The sequence below is a fragment of the Canis lupus genome, chromosome 15 (assembly GCF_011100685.1).
Source record: "Canis lupus familiaris isolate Mischka breed German Shepherd chromosome 15, alternate assembly UU_Cfam_GSD_1.0, whole genome shotgun sequence".
Taxonomy (NCBI): Eukaryota; Metazoa; Chordata; class Mammalia; order Carnivora; family Canidae; genus Canis; species Canis lupus.
The window spans coordinates 18,530,634-18,557,700 of NC_049236.1; the positions used below are offsets into that span (position 1 = coordinate 18,530,634).

The 27,067-nt window shown below is 42.3% G+C and overlaps 2 protein-coding genes across 11 annotated transcripts in view; both read right to left on the minus strand.

Annotated features, from left to right (window-relative positions):
* Positions 1–24,817, minus strand: part of SUPT16H (SPT16 homolog, facilitates chromatin remodeling subunit) — a 41,944-nt gene extending 17,127 nt beyond the window's left edge. The window contains exons 1-8 of the mRNA XM_038558475.1: positions 24,752–24,817; positions 9,104–9,196; positions 7,552–7,722; positions 6,190–6,342; positions 5,484–5,630; positions 4,436–4,587; positions 2,941–3,113; positions 755–845 (exon numbers count right to left, since the gene is read on the minus strand). Of these exons, the coding sequence (XP_038414403.1) occupies positions 755–845; positions 2,941–3,113; positions 4,436–4,587; positions 5,484–5,630; positions 6,190–6,342; positions 7,552–7,722; positions 9,104–9,196; positions 24,752–24,817 (1,046 nt within the window). The remainder of the gene's footprint in view (positions 1–754; positions 846–2,940; positions 3,114–4,435; positions 4,588–5,483; positions 5,631–6,189; positions 6,343–7,551; positions 7,723–9,103; positions 9,197–24,751) is intronic.
* A 1,047-nt stretch (positions 24,818–25,864) lies between these two features.
* The window catches only part of CHD8 (chromodomain helicase DNA binding protein 8), a 62,020-nt gene continuing 60,817 nt past the window's right edge, over positions 25,865–27,067 (minus strand). For 9 of the 10 annotated variants that reach the window (XM_038558468.1, XM_038558467.1, XM_038558470.1 and 6 more), the window contains one exon: positions 25,865–26,849. In XM_038558468.1, coding sequence (XP_038414396.1) covers positions 26,283–26,849 — 567 coding nt within the window. In that variant the 3' untranslated portion in view covers positions 25,865–26,282. The remainder of the gene's footprint in view (positions 26,850–27,067) is intronic. The other variant, XM_038558469.1, reaches the window with a different exon arrangement.

A 27,067-nucleotide genomic window follows, 5' to 3' on the forward strand; every position in this document is an offset into this window, starting at 1 on the left:
CCAAGACGTGGTACAGGTTGATAGACTTCCTCTTGTCCACTGGAGAAATCCAGAAAGAAACTATCCCAAACTACTTTCCATCTAAGGAAACTGTCCAGAGCCAGAGCCACTGTTCCCAAAATGTCTTTGGTTCTGTAAGATGTTCTTAAGTATTTGTGGGTGTTTAATGGTCAAATATATTTGAGAAATGTTGAATTAAATAAAAATGGAAAAAAAAGGTTAAGTAGTAAGACATTTCCGAGTATTTCGTTTTGTTTACAAAGTGAGCTGCGGTATTCTGGGAGGGGAAACCTAGTCCATAATGTGTCCCAACACAAGTAGTTTAAGCCTAGAACATCTATTAGGATCCACTATATTGGTCTGGAAAATCTACTCCCCATCCCTGGGAGCAGAAATGAAATCTCTCTTACATTCTCTGATAACACTGCATGCCTGGCATGTAAGTTCAGTATTTAGTAGTCCATACACAGGGCCCGGGAGGCTCAGTGGGTTGAGCATCTTTCCCTCAACTCAGGACACAGTCCCGGGGTCCCAAGACCGAGCCCCACATAAGGCTTCTTGCGCAGCAGGGAGCCTGCTTCTCCCCCTCCCTCCACCTGCTGCTCCCCCTGCTTGTGTTCAATAAATACAGAAAACCTTTAACAGAAATAAAAGCCCATACATGTTGGGTGAATCAATCTAGAATCAATCCAATTCAGCTTGACCACGCCAGTCATGAAAATGGTTTGAGTGACAGTACATCATCACATCTTACCCTAGATTTTTGGTAATTTTGTTCAGCAGCTCTGGCTTCTGCTTTTTAACCACGTCCATGACAGCATTATACACGTCACATATCTTCACACCTAATGACAAGACAGGAAGGAAAGAGAGTATCTTTCAGAAAAAATAAAACCAAATCAAATCTTTTTTTTTTTTTAAAGATTTTATTTATTTCTTCATGAGAGACACAGAGAGAGGCAGAGACACAGGCAGAGGGAGAAGCAGGCTCCCTGCAGGGGAAGGACTTGATCCCGGGACCCCAGAATCATGCCCTGGGCCGATGGCAGCCACTCAATCGCTGAGCCACCCAAGCGTCCCAAACTAGCTCTTAGTCAACATTTTCTTACCTGTTCCCTAAAAGCAGAATTTCTCAAAGTGTGAAACAAGAAATTCAGCTGTGGGGCACCTGAGTGGCTCAGTGGAGTGAGCATCTGATTCTTGATTTCGGCTTAGTTCACGATCTTGGGGTCAGAGGATCAGGCCCCAGGTAGTGCTCCAATTCTCCTTGTCCCTCTCCCTCCCCACCTGCCCTTCCCACATGTGCACACATGTGCTCTTTCTAAAAATATATAAGTAAAAACTTTTAAAGATTTACTTGAGACAGAGAGAGAGAGAACACGCGTGCGTACACATGCAAGCAAGAGCACAGGGAGGGGAGAGAGAGGGAAAAGGTTAAGCACACTCCGGGCTGAATGCGGAGCCCAATGCAGGGATTGATCTTATGACCCTGAGATCATGACCTGAGCTGAAACCAAGAGGTGGACGCTTAAATGACTGCACCACCCAGGTGCCCCAAAATAAAAACCTTTAAAAAGAAAAAATACAGCTCCAGCAGTGGTAGGGCTTAGAAATTTGCATTTTTAATTTTTAAAATTTGTGTTTTTAAAAACAATTCACCTAGTCATTTAATTACACTGCTTGAGACACACTGACTCAGAACTATAGGACGCTAGGTAGTCTCAGTGAAATAATTTAAAATCTGAGAAGTGGTATGACATATGACAATAAAGTTATCATACATTTTGAGAAAAAGAAAGGTAGGACCTGAATGGGTAAATTACTAGTGAAAGGACTCTGGCCTTAATTTTTCATGATCTAGGATAGGAACAGACATGTCAAGTCAGAATAGTTTAGATATGGTGGCCTCAAAGGTCTATTTTTTTTTTTAATTTAGGATTTTACTTATTAATTCATAGGAGAGAGAGAGAGAGAGAGAGAGGCAGAGACAGGCAGAGGGAGAAGCAGGCTCCCTGCAGGGATCCTGACGTGGCACTCAATCCCGGGGACTCCAGGATCACACCCTGGGCTGAAGGCGGTGCTAAACCGCTGAGCTCCCTGTGGTACCTTCAAAGAGGTCTTTTTTTTTTTTTTTTTTTTTTAATTTTTATTTATTTATGATAGTCACAGACAGAGAGAGAGGCAGAGACCCAGGCAGAGGGAGAAGCAGGCTCCATGCACCGGGAGCCCGACGTGGGATTCGATCCCGGGTCTCCAGGACCGCACTCTGGGGCCAAAGGCAGGCGCCAAACCGCTGCGCCACCCAGGGATCTCTCAAAGAGGTCTTAATCCTCACTAAGCTACCTGTGACTATCACTTCCAATAGGATTTCTCAAGATTGACTTGAGATCACGAGGAATGTTTCCCAGAAACAAAGGGAACATGGGTGGGCTTACAGACTGTAGTGGCTTAAAGGTATAACACATAAAGTCCCATTTAGCCAACTGGAAGTGTTGAGTTTCAAGACCAAAGAGGTGTGGTGTCAAGCACTTTGCCGCCTTTTGAGGTAGGTAATTGCCTGCTTGGCAAAATTGCTACCAGTTCTGCTCTTACACTATGTGATTCCTTGTATCCAGTTGATGCAGAATTAACCATACACATTCTATTGCCAGAGATCCCAGTTCTTATAACCTTCTAAAGAAAATTAGGCCATGGTATTTTATGAAGATCTGGACAAAGAGGCCTAACTAGTCACAGAAGTTTTTTGTAAACACCAATGTAAAACCACAGTTAACTATGCATGACTAAAAGATGACTGAAGAATGAAATGCTAGGATGATTCAAGGTTAGTAAAATCTGATTCTATTTTTAGTACAAGAGCCTCAGGGAAAGAAATGCACATAAACACTAGAAACATTTATGTTACATCATTTCCAAACCTTCTTTTCTAGGGCACCTCACCATGTCTTAATTCCTTCAGCAGTTCCTCTTGAAGTTGGAGCAAAAAGTTGTAATTTTCTTGGACTTCCTGAGAAGGGTCAACCATCAAAGTGCGAACAAGGTTGGAGCAGTAAGATTTGAAGCGAATACCCATGGCACAAGTGATGGCCCCAAAATGCATGTGATTTTTGTCACTAAAGACCAAAGGAAGAAAGCATTTCATTACACAAACCAGTAAAGTCCTTAGTATCACGGATATATGACATCTGTAATCACCACCTTTCCCTGCTCCATCCCAAAGCTGAAGCAGAAGGACCTAAACTCTTTTTTTTAAAATATATTTTTTTAAAATTTTTATTTATTTATGATAGTCACAGAGAGAGAGAGAGAGAGAGGCAGAGACACAGGCAGAGGGAGAAGCAGGCTCCATGCACCGGGAGCCCGACGTGGGACTCGATCCCGGGTCTCCAGGATCGCGCCCCGGGCCAAAGGCAGGCGCCAAACCGCTGCGCCACCCAGGGATCCCCTAAACTCTTTTTCTAAATAACAAACCAGCTTATAAGGGAGTAAAGTTACGGACCAAATCTCATAGGATAAACATTTAGTGCAAAGCTGCTGTGGTATCTTAAGTAGACAAACAATATACTAAATTCTGTTCATTATGGTTTGGCAGTGCGGGGGTAAGTCATCACTTACCCACCCTACAAACTGTGGCATTCGTTATGCATTAGTCCCTTCAGCCTAACCAAGAAAAACAGCATTCTCTACAATATTTTTTAAAAATCAAAAGAATAAAATTATGGCATATCTAATAATATTTTAATGGGTTTTCTCAACACGTTTTACATTTTTTTCTTGGTATTTTTAATCATCTGGAAAAGCCAAATCAAATAAATGCTAAAGTAAGAAACCAGTACCAATGTGAAATAAAACAGAAATAAGCAGGGGCATCTGGCTGGCTCAGTCAGTAGAGTGGGCAACTCTTGATCTCTCGGTTGTGAGTTTGAGCCCCACACTGGGTGTAGAGATTAAAGACAAAATCTTAAAAAAAAAAAAAAAAAGCATAGAATAATATAAGAAGATAATGGAGAAGGTAAACTAATGGTTATTGTATCTCTTCCCACTTTTCTGAATTACAGAATGAGTCCAAGAAAAAAAATACGCTAACAGTTGAAATGCTCTGGTTGTTGTTACATTTTGAAGTTCTCTCTTTTTTTCCCTAAGATTTTTTTTTTAATTTTTTTAAAAAATTTTTATTTATTTATGATAGTCACACAGAGAGAGAGAGAGAGAGAGAGAGAGGCAGAGACATAGGCAGTCCCTAAGATTTTATTTGAGAGAGAGAGAGTGCAGAAGCATGGGGGGAGGGGCAAAGGGAGAAGCAGACTCCCTGCTGAGTAGGGAGCCTGATGAGGGACTCGATCCCAGGAGCCTGGGATCATGACCTGAGCCAAAGGCAGACACATAATCGACTGAACCCCCCAGGTGCCCCATATTTTGAAGTTCTCATACTTACCTCACCACACTGAACTTGAGATTATAGTTGCCACCACTCTGAATGATAGGAGGGTAACACATTTCCACAGTAGAAGGGTCTGCCCCGGCCAGGTACTTTTTCTCTTCAATGGCCTTTTCCACAGACTCAGCCAGTTTGCTGTGTCGAACTTTCTGTAAGTATGCCCAGAAATAACACAATATTTATAATATTCATCAGACACTGGCAAAGGGTTTTGGACATTATTGTTTGAAGACAACATATATGGGATTCCTGGGTGGCTCAGGGGTTTAGCACCTGCCTTCAGCCCAGGGTGTGATCCTGGAGACCCGGGATCGAGTCTCACACTGGGCTCCCTGCAGGGAGCCTGCTTCTCCCTCTGCCTGTCTCTGCTTCTTTCTCTGTGTCTCTCATGAATAAATAAATAAAATCTTTAAAACAAACAAACAAAAAAGAAGACAACATATATCCTGATATCAGGATGTTATAAAAGTATTACGAAACAGTTTACATGTCAGATAATACAGTGGTATACCTGCAAAGCAGATTTTGAGCATGTGTGAAATTCACAACTACTCAAGGAATTGTCAAATAAAAATACTGAATAACCTCAAGAAACTACAGTGCAGGTTTATAGTTACTTTGAAAGACAACTGACGGGGCACTGGGTGGCTTAATCAGTTGAGTTTGGTCAACTCTTGGTTTTAGCTCAGGTCATGTCTCAGGTCATGAGATCAAGCCCTGCAACAGGCTCCCTGCTCAGCAGGGAAGTGGCTGGAAATTCTCTCTCTCTCTCTCTCTCTCTCTCTCTTTCTCTCTCTCTCGCGCGCGCGCTCTGCCCCTCCCCCAATGCAAGCAGGTACATGAGGGTGCTCTCTCTCTCTCTCAAATGAATCCAGACATCTAAAAAAACAACAAACAAAAGAAAGAGCTGGCACAATTATACACCACCAATGTATGTGTCAAATGCCTAATTTCAAAGGAAGCTGAACATGCACCAAAAAGCCCTGCATGGCAGGGACTGACTTCTGCTTCATTCCAACAGTGAAGACTTTCCCCTTCCATTTACCTCATCCGCATCAACTATTTCCATGACTCTTTCCTTGAAGAATTTGTTGAAGACCTCAGAGGTGATGCTGGCTGCTTTCTTCATTAGGTTCAGCTCCCCGTCCTCCTTTACAGCAATGGTATAGGCCACAACTGCACTGATATCTATCTGCAGTCAAAGCGGTAAGAGTTGCCAATGTGCCGGTACAGAACTGCTAAAGAATGCCTCTCTCCCAATTTGACTGTCATCAGTGAAGATACCTGGTTATTTAACATACTATTCATCAGTAGTTTATAGAATAGTGAAACATGATTTTCTTGGATTGAATAAACATTTTAAATAGCTCTGCACTGGGTCATGGTGTGTATTCTAACAGATATTAAACTAATGAATCATTGAAATGTAAACCTTCTTCTCTAGAGGATTTTGTATTATGAACAAGGAAGAGAGGCAGGACAGCAGGGAGAAAATATGTATATACACAGACACTTTCTGGATAAGAGATTTTTCTGTTTCCCCCTGAAATAGCAGAACTATCTTCCCAATGCCTCATCCCTGACTGAAAAGTCAAACTGGCTTACTGGCTCAGCCAAGCAGAATGAAAAATGGAAATGTGAAGGAATACACAGTTTCCCCCAAACAAATACTTTACACTATCTGTTATGGAAGCCTGCCACACTTTTGTCTTCTCAACTCTCAATTTGCTGGTTTCCCAGAGTATTCTTACTTTGTCAAAGCCCTCTTTGTTGAGGCAGTCATTCCAGTTCTTCATAAACTCTCCAGGGAATTTGTCTTTGCTGAACACTCCAATCTTCTTGCCATTCTTGCTTTCTTTAATGGCTTCAATCATTTTGTCAAAGCTGCTCTTATTGCTTTCATTCTATTGCCACAAAGAAAAAAAGGGGTTTGTTAATTAGTTTTAGAACTAGATATCTATGTTATACTAGTAACAGGAAGAGATGAATATTTGGAACCATAGAAAGAATAAATTCTCTCCTTATGCCCCATCTACTTCCTTGGAGTAGACTATAACACACTAAAAGTTAACACAAAATTTCTTTGGATATTTTTACATACTGAAGTGCCACATAAGTTGACCTACTATTCTTTTTCTTCAGGAACAGCTAAAACATTCATACAGGTAAACAATATTCTGAGAAAAAATGTCAGACAGAAAGGACGACAGAAAGATCACATGTGGGGTGCCTGGGTGGCACAGTAGGTTAAGCGTCCGTCTCAGCTCAGGCCATGCTTTCTGGGTCATGAGACTGAGCCCCGTGTCAGGCTCTGCACTCAGCCTGGAGTCTGCTTAAGACTCTCCTCCCTCCCTGGTGCCAGCACACACCCCTCCTCTGAATCTCCCTTACATTGCACATCCACACAACACACTCACATGCACTCTCCCTCAAATACATCTTAAAAAAAAAAAATCACATGTGATAAAAACTGAAAATGAGGTAAAGCTCAGTTTCCTTAAGGATATTTAAAGTTGGGACTCCTGGGTGGCTCAGCAGTTGAGCGTATGTCTTCAGCTCAGGGCATGATCCTGTAGCTTTGGAATGGAGTCCCACATCGGGCTCCCTTTGGGAAGCCTGCTTCTCCTTCTGCCTACGTCTCTGTGTCTCTCATGAATAAATAAAATCTTAAAACAAAAAAAAAGATATTTAAAGTTATTTACTGTAGGGGCGCCTGGCTGGCTAGGGCAACAGAGCATATGACTCTTAATCTCAGGGGTTTGAGTTCCAGCCATATGTTAGAGGTAGAGACTACTTAAAAAAATTCTAATAAAGTTATTCTGATGAAGGAACTAAGATGAAAACAAGTGGACAGTATTCTCAATAATGCACAGATAAAGTGAATGTTCAACAGACTATCACAGCCTGTATGTTTTGCTGCAGGACAGGGTTATTGAACTTTTTTTCTAACAAACACAACAAAGATGTGACAAATTACAACCACAGTCAGCTAAAATCATCCCCTGTATCCTTTTAAATTCCTAGAGGGCATTTCTGTTCATCACTTTTAAACATTCTTTCACATTTATGATACATTCTTTTTTTTTCTTTTTTGATACATTATTAGTTCTGACCTTTTCCCTTATCAGCAGTGTGATCGCAGGGGCTCCGTTAGCATTCTCATTGCCCTTAGTGTTGGCAATCTGTTTTAAAAACTCCACTTTCTTCTTGCTGGCCATAAAGATGATTTTGTCATCACAGAAGACCATGATAGTATCAGTTAGTTCATAACCAAAGAGCCATGTCTATAGGAGACAATAACGGTAACAGTATTTACAAATTAAAAAAAAAAAGCAATATATACTTATTCAGAAATATTTATAAAATATCTGGAATGAACTTCAAAATAATGTAGATGTGGGGGCACATGGGAGGCTCAGTGGTTGAGCACCTGCCTTTGGCTTAGGGTGTGATCTCGAGGTCCTAGGATCAAGTCCCACATCAGGTTCCCTGCAGGGAGCCTGCTTCTCTCTCTACCTATGTCTCTGTCTCTGCCTCTCTCTCTCTCTCTCTCACACTCGTGAATAAATAAATAAAATCTTAGGGGAAAAAATGTATATGTGGATACAAATAAAATGAAACTGGCTAAGAGCTGGCAATGGATAATGGGTACATGGGAGTTCAATATAGTCTTTTATCTACTTTGATGTTTGAAATATTCCATAATAAAGACCATCAATTCATCTGGATGTTTCATGTTTATAGGAACTATATGGTTTAGTAGGACAGAAATGCATAAAACCAGGGACAGTAGCACATCAGGCAATTGCACATTCTACCTACCCCAAAGACTACTAGTTGCCTACCAATTATTCATTTCTGCTTCCTCAGAAAGATGGGATTGTCAGCTGGGCACAGTTACTCAGCATTAAGACTATTTCTCCTCTTTGGTCACAGCTAAGTATGACCATTAAGTTCTGGCCAATATGTTATAAGTAGAAGTGGGACTTTAAGCAAGTTTCCTTATAAAGAGAAGAAAGTCTCCATTTTTTCCCGTTTTCCATTCTTTGTTTAGATTGTAGATGTAATGGCTAGAGCTCTAGCAAATTCTGCACCATGGGCTAGACTCTATTTTTAGCAGAGACCTCAAAAATGCTGCGCCCCTGAAGACTAACTGAGGCGCCTGGGTCACTCGGTTAGGCTAAATCATGATCTTGGGGTCCAGGGATCAGGCCATGCGTCCTGTCCCACACTCGGAGGGAAGTCTGCTTCTTTCTCCCTCTGCCCCTCCCCCCCACTCATGCCCAAGCTCTAATACAATTTTTAAAAATAGGAAACTATACAGACTTCTCTGTCCTTATGTTCTAAATCAGCACTCTCCAGTAAACTTTTATGTTCCTTTTTTTAGTTGAAATATAGTTGTTTCTTTTTATATAAGGATGTGTTTAAGTTTTTAAATCTTCCTTTTTTCTTTTTTTTGGTCCACTGAACTTTTAGTGAGAATGGAATACTCTCTACCTGCTCTAACATGGTAGCCAGTACCAAGTACTCGAGACTTGGGCTTGAGAAATTACATTTTTTTTTTTTGAGGAATTACAGTTTTAATGTGGCTAGTGACTACCACACTGAACAGTGCAGGTGATGATTCAATGACTCTCAGGGCTGAGACTGCCATAAACCTCTTACCTGTAAGGCAGTTGATTTGGCATAAACAATTTCTTCATCAACACCCACTGATACAACAATGGCATCAACGTTGGCATATTCATCTTCTCCTTTCTGAAAAGTAAAGAGTGGGTAATTTGGTCATTTTCTTTTTATCCTAGAAAAACTGGAATGCAGAGTTCAGTATTTACCCAGGGTATATATATATATTTTTTCCTAATAAAAATTCCAACTTTAAGGTACACGTTTCCTTGGCAGCCTCACAGTCATTAGTTACTCTATTTGTTAAACAGCTTTCCTGAGAGAGAATGCACACACAATTCATCCATTTAAAGTGTACAATTCAATGGTTTTAGTGTATTCAGAGTTATGTAACCACCACAATCTAATTTTAGAACATTTTCATCTCCCAAAATGAAACCCGTGAGCGATCACTCTACATCTCCTCCCAGCCATAGGCAACCATTAATCTAATTTGTCTCTACGGATTTGTCTATCTATTCTGGACATTTCATATAAATGGCCTTTGTCTGGCTTTTACTTAACATGCTTTCAAGGCTCACCCATGCTGTGGCATGTGTCAGTACTTTGTCCTCTCTGTCACTGAATAACAATCCACTGTATGGATCTACCACATTGTATCTATTCATCAACTGCTGGACATTTGGGTTGTTGCCATTTTTTGGCTACTATGAATGGTGCTATAAACACTCATGTAAGTTTTTGTGTAGACATACTTGAGTATATACCTAAGTGAAGAACTGCTAGGTCATATGTTTAATTTAATTCTATGTTTGACTTTTTGAAGATAACAATTTAACCAGACTGTTTTCCAAAGTGACTACATCATTTTATATTCTCAACAGCAAGCTATTAGGGTTCCAAATTCTCCATATTCTGACCAACACTTGACTTTTTTTTATTAGAGCCATCCATTGGGTGTGATGTACTATCTCACTGTAGTTTTGATTTGCATTTCCCTGACCGCTAATGATGCCAAGCACCTTTTCACATGACTATAGGCTATCTGTATACCTTTAAGGGCCTATTCAGATCCTTTGCCCATTCTATAACTGAATTACTGCTTTATTAATTGTAAGAGTTCCTTTTATATTCCAGATACAAGTCTCTTATCAGATAGGACTTGAAAATTTTTCACCTTTCAGTGGATTCTTTCACTTTCATAATGATGTTGTCCTAAGAAATAAAAATTGAGTCCAAATTATTTTCTTGTGCTTTCATCTCATACCTAAGAAGCCTTTGTCTAATCCAGAGACAAAGATTTACCTGTTATTTCTACAGCAGTTTAGTTTTAGCTCTAATATTTAGATCTAATTATTGATTTTGAGTTAGTTTTTGTGAATGGTGTACAGAAAGGTCCTAACTTCCTTTTTTTGAATAAGGATATCCAGTTTGAAAAGACCGTTCTTTCCTTTATTGAACTGTCCTGGGGGGCCTAGGTGGCTCAGCTGGTTTAAGTGTATGACTCTTGGTTTCAGCTTAGATCAGGATCTCAGGGTCATGAGATCAAGACCTGCCTCAGTCTCCGAGTTCAGCGGGGAGTTCTTTCTCTCTCCCTCTTCTCCCCTCACTTGCATGCACTTTCTCTCAAATAAACACATAAATCTAAATAAAACAAAAAACAAATGATACAAATGTAAAGGTTTATTTCTGGATTCTCAATTCTATTACATTATCTATGTGTCTACCTTTACACTAATAGCACGTCATTTTGGTTATTGGAGCTTTGTTATCAGTTTTGAAATTGAGAAGTAGGAGTCCTTCAACCATGAGCTACCCTTGAATAGCTCAATAAGATCACGACTGGTAATTATGGGCTAGAAGGTCACATCTTTAACTTCCCCCACAAAGTCGAGAAAAACACATACATAAGATTCTTCACCTGTCAAGGCTTCTGGTTGCCAGTAAGAATCCAAATATAATACCAATTGAGGTTTCTTTTTCCTTTTTAAGACTTTATTTATTCATGAGAGACACACAGAGAGAGAGATAGAGAGAGAGAGAAGCAGAGACACAGGCAGAGGGAGAAGCAGGGTCCACACAGGGAGCCTGATGCGGGACTCGATCCCTGGACTCCAGGATCACACCCTGGGCCGAAGGCAGGCGCTAAAACGCTGAGCCACCAAGGGATCCCCCCAATTGAGGTTTCTATTGAATTTCTCTACCACAACAAAATATATAACTAAGAAATTGCTAGGTAGAAACCATGCATTCCCTTACTGATTGTCAGTGAGAAAATGTTTTCTTTCAAGTTGGTAAAGTTTTATAATTAGTTCTCAGTGATTATGCAAAAACAATGGTAGTTAAAAATGGCCAGTGCCTTTGCATGAATCAAGGCAGTGGCACCCAAGTAATTCTTTACTACTGCACTCTCATGGAAGGGGGGTGGGGGGATGGATATGAGCAGCTTCTCTAAGAATGTCCTTGATGCAGCAAAAATGATTATAGTAAGAAATCCCAAACCTTGAGGATGTATTTTCAATATTCTGTGTAAAGAAATGGGAAGTATACACAAAGCACTTCTGTGTGCAAACTGAAGTATGATGGTTGTCTTAAGGAAAACTTTACAATCATTTGAATAAAAAGTTGAAGAAGCCATTTAGGCCGACCTGGGTATCTAGCATACATTTACTTGAAAATGAAGTGAGTCTGTTACTTCAAGGAAAATGATGTCTTATGTAGTTGATAAAATTTAAGTTTTTAAGCAAAAATTAGAATTCTGAAATAACTGATTCACCACTGTGAACTTAGTTTCCCTGTTAGTGGTGATATTAACATACACGATTCTTTGATATCATATAATGGAATGTTTAACATTTAGAATATCTGCACAACTGAGAGAACCAATGCATGATATTACAAACTCATCCACAGGTAAAGGATCAAAGGTACAGTAACTGGAGTATAAAAAGTAGAAGGTTGTGGTTTCAAATTCCACATTACAACTAACTTTTAAAAGATTACCACTCTGGGGCGCCTGGGTGGCTTAGTTGTTGTTGGGCATGTCTTTGGCTCAGGTCATGATCCTGGGATCCTGGGATTGAGCCCCAAGTGTCAGGCTCCTCACTCAGCAGGGGGTTGGCTTGAGGATTCCCTCTCCCTCTGCCTCCCTCCCTCTCCTTGCCTGTGCATGTGCATACTCTCTCTCAAGTAAATAAAATCTTTAAAAAATAAAACATTACCACTTCTCAAGTTTTAATGTATCAAAGAATAGTCATAATTATCTAAAAAGGTTATTAAAATATCCTCCCCGCTTCCAGCTTGATGTATGTGTGAGGCCAGATTTTCTCTGTATACTTGATGCAACCAATACAAAGAAAGGCTCTTTGGGGTCCTGCTATCAGAGCTTGAGAACCACTGTATTATAGGATTCCTATGACACAGCAGTAATAAAGTAATTTTGGCATTCAACATTCTGTCCTCTTCCGATTTTTGCTACATTTGCTTCAGTTTTTCAGTAAACATGGATTTTGTGGCAATACTAGTACCACTACACCTTGAATCTCCCCAAAATTTGCAATAGGCACTTGCCTATATTTAATGCTTACATGTTCTAGATACAAACCAACAGATCAACGGTCCACTGATCCCATTTTTTCCTACATATGCTCCAATTTTTCAGTAAACATGGATTTTGTGGCAATACTAGTACCGCTACCTTGAATCTCCAAAAATTAACAACAGGCACTTGCCTATATTTAATGCTTACATGTTCTAGATACAGATCAATATAATCTCCCCCCCCCGCCCCACTGGGATTACAGTATGTGTTTGCAAAAAATGCCACTGAAATTAATTAGAAAGTCCATTTTAGTATTTTTTGATACTTGAAGTCTTACTCCAGTCAAAATTTTTCAACAAGGAAAAAGGTATCAACACGTATAAGAATTCAAAATACATAGTGATACATTTCTTAAAAGTATACAAAGAGTATAATCATGTAACTTAATCACTAGTAACATGGGAAAATCATCCAAAGGGATCTCAGTCAGATTGAAAATATGGAGAGAGGGGGTGCCTGGGTGTCTCAGTTGGTTGAGCATCTGCCTTCAACTCAGGTCAAGATCCTGAGGTCCTGGGAGTGAGCCTAGTGGGGAGTTGGCTTCTCCCTCTGTCCCTCCTCCTGCCTGGGCTCCTGCATGTGCACACAGGTAAACTCATAACTCGCACTCTCTCTCTCTCTCTCTCCTTCCCTCAAATGGATAGAAGGAAGGAAGGAAGGGAGGGAAAAGAAAAGAGAATGAGGAAAAAAAGGCCCACATATTCAGTTTTTTCATGCAGATGCAGAAACAAACTCAACTATCCTATGGATTTTATTGTGTATAAAATGCCTAGTTTTCTAATGCCAATCACAAAGATGCGAGGGTGAATCCTAATTTCTCTTGGAACCCAGCTGCTCTGACCATTTCACAGAAAGTTCTTGATTGATTCTTCACAAGAACCAGTGGGCTCTAACCCAGGAAAGAAATGTATTTTTTTTTATTTTTTTTAAAATTTATTTATGATAGTCACACACACACACAGAGAGAGGCAGAGGGAGAAGCAGGCTCCATGAACCGGGAGCCCGATGTGGGATTCGATCCCGGGTCTCCAGGATCACACCCTGGGCCAAAGGCAGGCGCCAAACCGCTGCGCCACCCAGGGATCCCCTTTTTTTTTTTTAATTAAAAAAAAATTTTTTTTTTTAATTTGAGAAATGTATTAACAGGAGAATTTTAGATATTTAAAGACCATGAATTTAGAAAAATATTTTCTTAAAATGTGATTCAGTGAAAAGGATTACAATAAAACCAAATATTTTGGACAGCAAAATCTGAGATGTCATTTTGTATTTTCAAACCACATGAGTACAAACACCTTGTACAGATCACAACTGAAACTATGGAAGATTTTTAGTTATTTGTTTATAAAACTTGCCTAAGTTACCTGAAGTAACGTAATATATAATAATGTAAAATATTTCTATTACGTGTTATATATAAAATATATTTTCAGATTAAATTATGTTGGGCTTTGTTTTTTTTTATTTTTTATTTTTTTAAAGATTTTATTTATTTATTCATAGAGACACACACACACAGAGAGGCAGAGACACAGGCAGAGGGAGAAGCAGGCTCCACGCAGAGAGCACAAAGTGGGACTCATCCAAGGGTCTCCAGGATCACACCCTGGGCTGCAGGCGGCGCTAAACCGCTGCGCCACCGGGGCTGCCGGGGCTTTGTTTTAAAATATAAGAGTGGAGTGAACTGGTTGAATAAAGGAAAAAGAAAAATACTACAAGGCCACCAGCACCTTGTCCCAGGACCAGCCCATCCCCCATCGCCCAGCGCCAGCCTGGCTCCTGGAGGGAGCTGGGGCTCACCTCTGTGCTGCTTAAATGGCCCCAAATCCCCACATGCTCTCTTCTGCTTGGGCTGATCTGCAGAACTCAGACGCGAGCCTGTCAAATCTGGACTTGTGAGCTCAGTGCCCCCTTCCTAGATGGGCCATCTGCAGCAGTGGCCCCTGCTGTGCAGATTTTCAACGTTCACCAAACTCTTTCTGTCTCCAAATTCTGCCGCCTTCCAGTCTGTTTGGTCCACCTGACATCCAAGTCTTGCTGAAATGGGTGTTTCAGAGGGAATAACAGTATTTACTGAGCAGCCCCCCTTTTTACGTTCCTTGCGTTTATTATTTGTAATCCTCACGATACAACCTGATGTACACTACGCATCACCACATTCAAAACCCTGGTCCCGACCCAGCACAGTAGAACTCCCACACAAAGGATGGAAGCAGTCCTCACACTCATGATCATTTAGACTTTTTAAAAAGTGCTGAAAGCCTAATTAAAATACAGATATTAAATGTAAAATACATACTTCCCATTAGCATACAGTTCTTACAGAGTATCAGATAAAAGTTTTACTTTTCCTACCATCTCTCTCTTTTTCAGTTAACAAATCAGATGAGGATTTCATTAGGATCCTAAAGATAAAAACGAATCCCTTGGAAGGTTTCTGATTTTTACCTATGAGTCTTTTGACAAACTTTTCAGGTAAGATGTTAGCATTGGTGACTTCTTAAAATTAACAGAAATTTCTTCAGCAACTGCAAGCAATACGTATCAAGGTCTGTCTTCTGTATTTAGAGAGGCACCAATGTCTCCTGGTAAGGGGTCACTCTGTAAACAGACTGCCTGGGTTTGAATCGTTGATCTCACCACTCACTGTGATTTAACATTGATATGCTCCACTCTCTTCAATCATAAACAATGCTGCAAGAATTAAATGAGCTAATGTATATAAAGGGCTCTGAACAGTGTGTAGCTCACAGTAATTACTATGTATTTGTCATCATTATTATTACAGACCAAAAGGCTATTTGTTAAAAATTCACTACATACCACACCACTACAGTTACTGGTGTCAAAGATTAGCTGTTGATTGCATTATTGGCACAGAATATGTACAGTACAACAGACTTTCTGAAAGTGTGTGTACAACCCATATAGGAGATGATTTTAGATGATCCAGATGTGGCTCTAAATATTCAATTACAGAGCAAAAAAAGTTAGATTTTTCTTTTTAAATCCACTCGATCATATCAAGACTATCTGTTGAAAAAGATATTTACAAATGACATATCTGATATAGGTAGGGTTAGTATCCAAACTCAACACATAAAAAATAATCTAATTAAAAATGGCAGAAGACATGAACCGACATTTCTCTAAAGGAGACATACAGATGGGCACCAGACATATAAAAAGATGCTCAGGGATCCCTGGGTGGCGCAGCGGTTTAGTGCCTGCCTTTGGCCCAGGGCGCGATCCTGGAGACCCGGGATCGAATCCCACGTCGGGCTTCCGGTGCATGGAGCCTGCTTCTCCCTCTGCCTATGTCTCTGCCTCTCTCTCTCTCTCTGTGACTACCATAAATAAATTAAAAAATAAAAAAATAAAAGGAAGAGAAGTGTTTAAAAAAAAAAAAAAAAAGATGCTCAACATCACTGATCATCATGGAAATGCAAACCGAAATCATGAGATACCACCTCACACCTGTCAGAATGACTAAAATAAAAAATACAAGAAACAAGTGTTGGCGGATGTGGAGAAAAAGGAACACTTGTACACTACTGGTGGGGATGCAAACTGGTGCAGCCACTGTGGACAACAGTAGGGAGTTCCTCAAAAAAGTTAAAAGCAGAAATATCCTACGATCAGTCATCATGCTACTGGGTTTTTAACCCCCCAAAATATGAAAACACCATTTGAAAGGATATATGTACCCCTATGTTTATTGCAGCATTATTTACAATAACCAAATTAGGGAAGCCACCAAGGGTCCATAAATAGATGAATGAATAAAGAAGATGCAGGAGATATATATACATACACAGCTATGAAAAAGAATGAAATCTTACCATTTGCAATGACATGGACAGAGCTAGATAATATAATGCTAAGTGAAATAAGTCAGAGAAAGACAAATACCACATGATTTCACTCCAATGTGGAATGTAAGAAACAAAACAAACAAGTAAAGGAAAAAAGAGACAAACACAGATACAGATTCTTAACTATAGAGGTCACCAGAAGGGATGTGGGTGGGTGGGTGGGGTTTGGTAAAACAAGTGATGGGATGAAGAGTACACTTATGAAGAAAATGGAGTAACACAGAATTGCTGAATCACTATACTGTACACCTGAAATTAATATAACACTGTATGTTAACTATACTGGAATTAAAATAAAAACATAAATAGAATTTTAAAGAAGATTGTATATGTTTAATGCTAGTCCTTAACACTTGCTACAATTTAATAACGCTGCTATGATTACATTATCTTTTTATTTTTTATTTATTTTTATTTTTTAAAAGATTTTATTTATTTATTCATGATAGTCACACAGAGAGAGACAGAGAGGCAGAGACACAGGCAGAGGGAGAAGCAGGCTCCATGCAGGGAGCCCGACGTGGGATTCAATCCCGGGTCTCCAGGATCACGCTCCAGGCCAAAGGCAGGCGCCAAACCACTGCGCCACCTAGGGATCCCTATCTTAATTTTTTTTAACAGCTACTTTTTATTTTTGGAGAGTGACACAATTTTCCATTCATAGTGATGTAAAGTATCATTTCTGAATATATTTAGGTTTAAAGAGTTCAACAGTTTTTTGGAAGATGAAGAGGACAAAGAGTGGGAAAATGACTAAGCAGAGCGTGGTAGTTACACCCCAAGAATGCCTGACAAGCATTCTCACTGGTAAGGTATCAGTAGATATGCATACCTCAAACACTGAACTTAGGAGGCACCAAGTAGCACGGAAAGGGAATGGGGTACACATTGTACTTGAAGGAGTTCAGGACTAAAAACAAGAGGTCTGGTCAGTAAGCTTAAGAGAGGGACCCCCCTACCCCCACCCCACGCAGTTCTTGGAAGCCCTGACACAACACCTAATCTCTATGCATAAAGACTTTATTCTCTGAAAAAAAAAAAAAAAAGGGCTCAAAAAGGCTGTAGACTCAAATATTAGGCCTAGCAGAAGGCAAGTAATTTTTAGAAAATTAAATGAAAGTCTGTACTTTGAATGACCATAATAGGAAATGACTATCCCAAAGAAAAGAATTGAGAGAGTTTTTCTTTGCACATCCTGAGTTCAGAGAGAACACTTGAGATGCTGACATCTGGGGGTCCGTCACGGAGTGAGTGAGCCTATTCACTCTACAGTTAAACCGAACTAGCTGAGAGGCCCCATTCACGCACAGCTGCCAGTTTCTTATCTTATTATTAATACGGATGGGTAGCCAAGCCTTATTTTGGTTTTTGTGAAGCTGTCAATATTTAAGAAAGAAAGCAAGGAAACCCAGAGGAAACAGACAAGACAGAGGAGAGAAGATAAAAATAAAAACATCTCCTATAAAATAATAAATATAGCACATCAATGAAACAACAAAATAGAGGACAAGAGTGAACTTTAAAATACCTAAAATTTTTTGAAAATTCAATAAAAAGCGGGAAAATAAAGTTAAGAAACAATACTGGAAAAAGAGAAAGAAATAAACCAACAAAGATAATCACCAAACTTAAGCCAAGAGATCTAAACCTCCTGAATAGGAATTTCGGGGGAAAACAAAAGAGACCACTAAGGAAATGGAGGGAAAAAAGTAACCAACGAATGCTTCTATCACCGAGTCCTGAGACTAAATGGGCCCCTGACTTCTCAACTCAATAAAAGGAGGAGAAAAAAAAAAAAAAAAGACTCCTACCAAGGCAGTGAAATTTCAAAACCCAAGGGATAAGAGATGATTCTAAATGTTTCTGAGAGAGCAGACCATATATACGCCATCAGGAAAGAGACCCATCCGTCTTCTGAAAAGTAATACTGAAAGTCTCAAGACTGAAAAACAGTAGCTTTGCAATTCTGAGGTGAATTCTGAGAGATTTTTCAACCTTGAATTTTATTCCCACTGAGCTATATTACCAACCAAAAGTGAAGATAGAGTGAGGCACACAACAGCTCTGGAAAATATATTCTCTATAACCTTTCTTAGGAAGCTCTTGGAGGAAATGCTCTAACACAGAAAAAAACAAATCAAGACAAGGGTTGTAGGACACAGAGGACCCAACATTGGAAAGTCCCAAGTTCAAGGGGCTTGGAGAACAACCTGCACAGATAGAACAATATAATGTAATAAGGCTGGGGGTGGTGGTGGATGGTGTTGGTGGTTAAAAAAAAAACAAACAGAATTAATAAAATATCTGATAAGTGTGAGTATTTTAAAAGGAAAGATTGATAAGATTATGACAGAACATGGGCAGCCTAGTGGCTCAACTGTTTAGCGACACCTTCAGCCCAGGGCCTGATCCTGGAGACCCGGGATCGAGTCCTGCATCGGGCTCCCTGCATGGAGCCTGCTGCTCCCTCTGCCTGTGTCTCTGCCTCTCTCTCTTTGTGTCTCTCATGAATAAATAAAATCTTTAAAAAAAAAAAAAAAGATTATGACAGAACTGCAGGAAAAAGTTAGGGTTAGGGATATTTAAAAAAAAAAAAGGAAAATTTAGGCAGTCACTAGAGTTAGGAAAAATGAAAAACTGTGTAGAAAAGGAAAGGTAACTGTATTCTATTACTTCATCTACATGAGCATAAAAATGTAAATGGACGACTGATTTTAACAAAAATTGTGAAAAACATTTATCAAGAGGGATGGATGTGATAAAGCAAGCATAATAACATGTTAACTTAATCGAGGTGGTGGGTACACAAGGTGTTCACTATAAAATTCTTTCACTTTTCTGTATGTTGGAAGCTCTTCATAATTATGTGTGAGGAAGAGATTTAGAAAGTATTAGGAGGTAGGGAAGTGAAAACAAGTGTGGTGCTACAGAAAAGTCAAATTTAAATCTAAAACTACCAAAACAACAGTTAATATCTAAAACTGACAACCCAAGAAGTAACAGTATATAGACAGTATTTCAAAACATGAAACAGAAGAACTAAAAGCCATCGCTTCTGGGGCAGGTGACTGGTTTTTAAAAACCTATACTTGTATTACTTTTTTTTTTTTCTTTAAGTAAGCTCCATGCTGGGAGTGGAGATTGAACTCATGAGCCTGAGATCAAGACCTGAGCCAAAATCAAGAGTAGGATGCTTAACTGACTGAGCTGCCCAGGCGCCCCATTGTGTATGTATTACTTGATTAAAAGCAATTTTTAAAGTACAAGGTACAGCGGCACCTGGGCGGTGCAGTCAGTTAAGCGCCGGCCTTTGGCTCAGGTCATGATCCTGAGATCCTGAGATCCTGGGATGGAGGCGATGGAGGCGACGGAGCCCCAGGTTTAGGCTCCCTGTTCAACGAGTAGTCTGCTTCTGCCTCGGCCCCTCCCCTGCTTGTGCTCTCTCTCTCAAATAAATAAATAAAATCTTAAAAAAAATAAAATAAAGTGCAAGGTACATATAGTTAACGAGGAAAGAGGAAAAATTGTGAAGGTGACATCAGAATGATAAAAGTTGGGGAAATACTGCAGCATAGGAACTAACTTCTTTGAAACATTTCTGAAGTCCCTTGTTATAGCTAGGATATAATTCATCATCCAACCAAGGCAACCTGGAGAATAATTACATAGGAACAACAGGTGAACAGTTCCAGGAAAAGGACTTACAGCCACCTATACGTAGCCTGGACAGAAGTCTCTTGAGACCAAGAAAGGGATACATCAAAGCTCAAAAACTGTCTCCACTGTTCACTGTGTGCCTACTACTTGCCGGGCACCACACTTGGTAACAGGGATAAAAAATAAATCTAAGAAAGTGGGTAAGTAGAGTAGACTATAAAAGTTGAACAGGCAAGAATAAACAAACCCCAACCAGAGGTTTATTTCCATCCAGCTCTCCTCTTTCTTGAAGTCAAGAGACCTATGCACCACTTACGCCTTTTTCTATCTCCCTCAAAATAAAAGAGCCAGGAAAAATGGGATTGGTAGAAGGAACCCATTATCTTGCTGAAAGCAGTGTGGGAATTGCCTGTATCTTAACGAACCTTCTTAAGCCATAGAAGGTAACTGCCTGGTTTTGGAGAGCAACCCAGAACAAGAAACTTGTCCGTGATGAAAATCAGCAGAGCCAGCAAGTGGCAACAGAGAGAAGCACAGACAATATGGCATATAGTTTTCTCAACAGGCACAAAATTTCTGTTTAGGGTTAGAGCCACCGACCACTTCAGTCTGGACCGGTGCCATACACAAGTGAACGAATGCATCGGATCAGCATTTCTTTTGAAAATAGCTGCACATTCTGACATTTTATGGACTTCTTTTGGGATAAAAGACAGATGATTGAAGTCAAGGTTCACTTACAGCAGGATGTCCTAAGAGTTAGGTCTCAAATGGGCTACAGGTTTGCCTGGATATCGTTTCCCTTGGTTTTCGAAACGCTGGGACTGCACAACGCTGACTAACCTCCTTCACCTCATACCCCATACATACTAATCATAATATCTGGTTAAAAAGGATCACAATGCTCAAGAGGCTGGGAGCTTTGAATAAGGACCCAGTTAAGAGGCCACAGGAGCAGCCCACAGCCCCGTCTCATGACCCATCACTACCACCTGGAGTTTACTAACACAGAAATAGGGGCTGCAAACTCTTTCTGCCTGCAGCAGTTCTAATGTAAAAAAATAAGAGGCAGATCTGGACCAGACTCAAACATCCAAGCACAGCCATACAACAGTGTAAGTTCTAGTCACTACGTAGATTTCCTTATTTTTGACTCAGCCTTTTTTCTCATCTCTCAAATGACACTGTTTCTCATTGATGTTCTAGAAATTTCCAAACATCAGTATGTGACGCTACAACTATTTTTAGGGTGTAAGTTATAAAAGTTGTAATTAAGAAATAATATCTTACTGGGACCCCTGAGTGGCTCAGTTGGTTAAGCATCTGACTCGATTTCGGCTCAGGTCATGATCTCAGGGTTGTGAGATCAAACTAGGCAGCGGGCTCCACACTAGGCGTGGAGTCTGAGATTCTCTCCCTCTCCCTGTTCCCACATGCACGTGCTCTCTCTCAAATAAATAAAGTCTTAAAAAAAAAAAAACGGAAATATTTTACTCGCAGTAACCTCATAATATGTATCTAACCCAGACTCAATGTGCAGATAAGGGAGATTAGGAGCCACATTAACTCCTGTTCTTAAAAACAAAACAATTTAAAGTTAGTAGTTTTTCAGTTCTCTACTACTCTGTGGCTGAAGAGAGTTGGAGCTACCAACTCTGAAAACTCTACGTTTGAAGGTTCTCTAAACTAAAAAGTTAGTGGCACCAACTAATTTCCTAGTTTGTGAATCTTTGCCATAGTGGCTATTTCTCTGAAGAGGAGTGTTGACCACACAAAGCTTGGGACTCATACAGCAAGTTTGTCTCTTATCTCGATGCTAGTTTCATTAAAAAAGGAAAAAGTGCAAAAAATGAGTATAGTATACACCTATATGTATTTCATTATCTTTCCGCTACAGCCAAGAGAATAAGCAAACAGAATTCACGCCAGACTACCAAGATCTCTGCTTAAGCAGAGGAGAATGGAAGTCCTGTAACCGGGAAAGGCTGCGCAAGCAGAGAGGAATTCTACAGGTGGGTTCGGGGCATAGTTCTTCAAACTGACAGTTACAAGAAAGCAGAAGGTTTATTCAAATAAGATTTTGGTAATAATGAGCCACAAGTTTTGCTAGTGAGTACGTTTTGTATGGACTTGGCTCGTAACTTCATATAACAGCATTAACATCCAATATACCTCTTCAAAGTCTGCCTCCACCCCCTCTTGGGTCCTGTTTAGCAAAAGATACAGATATTGTGGATGAAGCCATTTATTACTTCAAGGCCAATGTCTTCTTCAAAAACTATGAGATTAAGAATGAAGCCGATAGAACCTTGATATATATAACACTCTACATTTCTGAGTGTCTCAAGAAACTCCAAAAGTGTAATTCCAAAAGCCAAGGTGAAAAAGAAATGTATACACTGGGAATCACTAATTTCCCCATTCCTGGAGAGCCTGGTTTTCCACTTAATGCAATTTATGCCAAACCTGCAAACAAACAGGAAGATGAGGTGATGAGGGCCTACTTACAGCAGCTGAGACAAGAGACTGGACTGAGTCTTTGTGAGAAAGTTTTTGACCCTCAGAATGGTAAGCCAAGCAAGTGGTGGACTTGCTTTGTGAAGAGACAGTTCATGAGCAAGTCTTTCAGGACCTGGACAGTGAAAGGAGCCTGGGCAGACACTTTCCACAGCCGTGGGCAAGCGTTTTACACCAAGATGCACACAGTTCTTTGCCTTTATTTGATAAAGTTTTATACAGAAGAAAAAAGAGTCCGTGTCTTCACTTGAAAAGCTCTTTATCAAGAATTTCGGTGGGGGAAAGGTAGAATGGGTTGTGGAAGGGTGATTTGAAATTTTCTGCAGTATTAAGCTGGTCCTTAATAAATAATAATAAAGAAATTTCTAACATTCTAACATAATAAGTAGGAGGGCCAGGATAAATTTTAATGATTTTTGAGAAACAGACAAAAAACAAGGGCCAAGATTGACACTTGCTACTAGCTTTTGTCGGCCAGTCTTCAGGCCTGGAGCTCCTCCCAGTCTCCTGCTGTGCATTTCTCTACCGCCTAAGGGAACCGGGCTCCAGGCTCATCTTGGCTTTTGTGAATGGTCTATAGCAGGTGAAGAGTGACTTGATAAACTCTGTACCACCGGGACTACAAACACCCTCCACATCCAAGGTGTGCAATTTCAGAGGCTGGGGGCAGGGGAGGGGGCTTCTGATTTACTACCGTAGCACCCTTGCACTTATTAATCTTCAGAAGACGCTGCAGCCGGGACGCCCGGAGGGCTCCGCAGTTGAGCGTCCGCCTTTGGCCCAGGGCGTGATCCCGGGGTGCCAGGATCGAGTCCCACATCCGGCTCCCTGCATGGAGCCTGCCTCTCCCTCTCAGTCTCAAATAAACAAACAAGTAAAATCTTTAAAAAAAAAAAAAAAACAAAAAAAAGACGCTGTAGCCTTTTAGAGTTTTTCTAACGTGGATCACGTTCGAATTTAAAAATGTCAACAGTGAATAGGAGAGGCCAGACACGCGCCGGAAATTAACCAATAACAGAATCTGTAAGTTAAAACTCACGTTCGGCATCTATCTGGCCATAAAGCCCTCATCTTTCTCTTATCTTTCCATGAAAATGCCCACGGGAGAGCCCGTTTTATTTTCGGTGACCTAATGCGATTACCGGCAAAAGATGAAACAGACGGGGCGAGCCCTTAGGATGAATGGCAACGAACCGACCAGCGTGAACGGGCTCGGCTGTCAGCGGAGGATCGCCCTGGAAGGCGACTTGCGGTCGGAACTGGTCATTTCTGCCAGGACGTGTCTCTTTAAGCTTTTAAAGTCTTTCTGAGTTTTGGATGACACAGGTCGGAGGCCAGGCTCTGGCCAGGCGGCTCGGCCTGCGCCACGGGATGCAATCAAACGCACGAACCCATCAATCGCTACGGTAAAAGCAAACGTTAACCACGGGCGCTTTGCAAGCGGCTCGAGCGCCGACCTTCAAGGCCCCGGGGCCGCAGCGGCGCTTCTCCTCGACACGTGCCCCGGATGCGCTCCCGGGAGGAAAACTAAGGAGGCTCCAGGCATCGCGTCGTTTCTGCGCTACTGGAGCCGCCCGCTTCTCAGCTCCAGGCTTCCGTGCGACCCACGGCAGGGCCTACAACACACGGTTGCTCGTGATTACTATTTTGCTTGCTTTTCCCTTTTTTGAACTCCAGCGAAAGCCCCCCGCAAGCGACACACGCACACACACTCACGCCCTGCGCGCCGTCCCCCCTCCGCGGACGCGGCCGGGTTGGTGGCGGGACGCGGGGCGAGCGCGTGGGTGTGCGGGGGCGCGCCCGCGGGTTGCGGGGCTGTGCCCCTCGCAGGGCGGGAAGCGCGAACGGGGCGGCCGCGGGCCCGGGTGGGGGGGGCAGGGGGGCGGCTTGCGGCGACCGGTCCTGTGGCGGCTCCGGGGGCGCGACGCCGAACCCGGGAATTCCCGGCGGAAAGGGGAGAAAAGGGCGCCGAGAAACGGGGCTATTATGGGATGGCACAAGGGGGCTCCCTGGGGAGGGTTCCGGGCGCGCTCTCACCCGCCAGTTGCTGTACAGCCGCTTCACTCGCCGGTAATAAGCGTCTTTGTCCAGAGTCACAGCCATAGCCACGGACGCCGCTCCTGCTCGGGCTCCGAGAATCACGCGAGGTCCCGGATCCGCCACCCGCTCTCGGCCCCGGAATCCCGCACTCTCCCAGTGACCCGGAAGTACCGACCTCAAAGATGCCCTTTCCGCTTCCGGGTCCCGACGGCGCTCGGGGGCTTATTTATTTATTAAAAAAAAATTTTTTTTTTTAAGATCCTGTCTCTCCGGAGGTTAGGGGGGAGGCGAGGAAGAAATACAGTGGGAAATCAACAAAATGTGCAACGCAAAAAAAGAGTCTAGATTTTCGCGGGGTTTTCTGGTCAACTGAGCAACAGCCGCACGCGAGGCGACGTCATCACGTGACGCAGCACCCCGCCCTTACTCTCAGCTCCGCCGCGGTTTCCCGGCGCTCGGGCTTCGGGCCGCGGGGGGAGGGGGAGGGGCCGGCCCGCCCCGCCCCTGCGCGCCGCCGCAACGGCCCCACCCGCCGACGAGCGGAGGCGAAGCGGGAAGCGCGGGAGCCCGCGGTGCTGGGGCAGCAAGACCCGTGCTGCTCCAGGGCTGCAGGGATCCCTGCTGGCGGGGACGGAGCACCGGCGGGGCGAGAGGAGCCCACCCTCCCGGTAACACTTCGCCGTAGGAAGGCAAAGAAAACGCCCAGGCTCCGTCTGCGCGCTGGGACCGCAGGTGGCCCCGGGGGCTTCCCAGAACCCCACCCCGCCCCGCCCCCCCAGGTCGGCACAAGGTTCCTCCTCTCGCGGACGATGACCACTCCCAGGCTTCCCCCAAGCGCCGTTACTTCAGTTGATTCCAAACAGAATGTGCGTGGTTCCCTCAAGAAATTGGGAGTTTGAATCTGGAACATCTGCCTACACTTAAATAATTCCCTTGCTTTTACCTTAGCAAGCTGGACAGACTACACTGACACATACCCTTTAACGGAGTACAGGTGACTCGTCTGCCCTACCCAAGGTAACTGCATGAACCACTTTAGCAAAGTGGTACCGAAATTACCCAAAATGAACATTTATACTGGGTTTGAACAAATATAGAACAAGGGAAGAGTGGAAAAGGATTAACTTAAATTTATTAATGCCAAGGGGAAGGAAGGGAACAGTTCCTGACCCTCCAGCTGTATCCACAGTTCGGCCAGGAACAGGCTCTGCCAGAGGCGAGGGCCAGCGCTACATAGTCTGTGGTTAATGGAGGGGTTTAGGGAGGGGTGAGCACATCAGCTGCTCTAGTCTCCTTTCCTTCCCCAGAAATGAGGAAGTGGTCATGTAGTATTTTAGGAGTTCCCCCTGCCCACCCAATCCTCTCAAATTTGGAAGCAATCAGGTATGAGTTTTCTTTTTCCTTTTCACCTCCTGGAGTCCTGGGTCTCCCCACATCTCCCCCTGCCCCTCCCACTTTTCCATAGTCCAAGGGCCAGAGTAATTGAAAATACAGCAGCCACCCAAGCAATGGGGACCATGCTGGGGCTTCAGTCATCAGCATCGTCACTTGAGTCTGAGTTGGCTGGCATCATAGGATCATCAATGAGTGAGAAGTCCCTTTCTGAGCTATCATAGCCCTGAGATAAATCATCATCATCATCTTCATCCTCATCGTCCTCGTCCTCCTCAGGTTGCAGTGGTGGCAACCTCAAAGCAGTACCAGAGGTGGTAGTGGCTGGTGAAGAAGGGTAGCCAGTGGCTCTCAGGCCTGGATGGTGATGGTGGTGATGGTGGGGGTGGGGGTGGTGGTGGTGGTGATGAAGCATGGTGCTGGAGTCTACATGAGGGGATGATGCTGCACCACCCATCACAAACGGCACAAAAGGCAAAGATGCAGAAGTGGCACTGCTGTGGCCCAGGGAAGACACAGACTGCAGGCCACTACTGCTGTGTTGGAAGGTATTATGCAGAGAGAGGGACCCAGTGCCTCCGCCCTGCATCAGGGCCATCATCTTTGAAAGGTCTGGTCGCATCCTACGGGCCCGCTTCTTGCCGCTGTCTGTTGCAATAGGCCCTGGCAAAACCCGATTGAACACAGTTTCAGCATGGTGACCCTAGGAGGGAGCAGAAGACAGTAAAAACAAAGGAATTTGAGCAAACTAGAAGTCAACAGAATCCTAGTTTACAAGTGCTTTTTCACTATCTTCCGGAGGGGCAAAGGAAGCATAGTCAGACGAGGCCAGATGGTAACAGGAGGAGGAAATGCATGTAGCTGCTTGAAGGTTATTGAAGCTAAAATCAAGGAATTGATACTGATACTTCTATGAAATCA